The sequence below is a fragment of the Olea europaea genome, chromosome 17 (assembly GCF_002742605.1).
Source record: "Olea europaea var. sylvestris chromosome 17, O_europaea_v1, whole genome shotgun sequence".
Lineage (NCBI taxonomy): Eukaryota > Viridiplantae > Streptophyta > Magnoliopsida > Lamiales > Oleaceae > Olea > Olea europaea.
The window spans coordinates 14,782,442-14,783,264 of record NC_036253.1 but is presented as its reverse complement, the minus strand read 5'-3'; the positions used below and the strand labels follow the sequence as shown (position 1 = coordinate 14,783,264).

The following is an 823-nucleotide window of genomic DNA, read 5'->3' as shown; positions in this document are numbered from 1 at the left end:
CTCTTTACTTCAAAATTGGCCACAATCGCTGAGATTACCAAGGCGTCATCATGTGGAAGTGATACGCCTTCTAAGTCTCCAGTCCCAAAAGTAATATCCTCCAGCTTTCCCTGAGGCATCCTGGAGGCCAAGGCAAATCGTCGGGCATATTGCTTTCTTCCATTGTTGGAGTCTCCTCCCGAGGCAATACCTCCAATGATGATATTGATGGTTCCAGCAGTGGGTTGACCATCCCTTTTTGCCTCAGGGTCTTTTTCCCTGCCACGATCATTCCTCGGGCGTTTGTCGTTACCGACGTAGGAGCTCAGGAGTCCTCTTTTAATAAGGGCTTCAATCTCCCGTTGCAGGGCCTTACAGTTCTCCGTGGTATGCCCGTGATCCCGATGGAACTCACAGTACTTGTTCATGTCCCTGGATTCGGGTGGGGACCTCATTCTGACTGGCCATTTCAGTTCCTTCATATCCTTGATCTCCATCAATATATTGGTCTTTGACGTATTTAAACGTGTGAACGGCGTCGGGAGAACCTCCTGTCTCTGTTTTTTCCGATGCTGTTCTTCACGAGGGTTCGGGTCATGCTGTCTTTTATGCTCGATCTTGTCATGGGATGGTCCAACCTTTCTCGGGTTCAGTGTTTCCTCCATATTTATGTACTTCTCGGCTCGGGTAAGAAGCTCGGTCACTGTCTTTGGCGGAGTTTTGGATAAAGACATCTTGAAGGCCTCACACTTTATGGCATATGTGAGGGCAGAAACTGCTGCGGTTATATGTAGGTCGGGAATCTGAAGTCTTTCCTTGTTGAACCTGGTCATGAAGTCACGTA

At 48.4% G+C, this 823-nt stretch overlaps 1 protein-coding gene across 1 annotated transcript in view; it reads right to left on the bottom strand.

Annotated features, from left to right (window-relative positions):
* Window positions 1-812, bottom strand: part of LOC111365666 — a 1,634-nt gene extending 822 nt beyond the window's left edge. The window contains exon 1 of the mRNA XM_022986206.1: window positions 39-812. Coding sequence (XP_022841974.1) covers window positions 39-812 — 774 coding nt within the window. The remainder of the gene's footprint in view (window positions 1-38) is intronic.
* Between the last annotated feature and the right edge of the window lie 11 nt (window positions 813-823).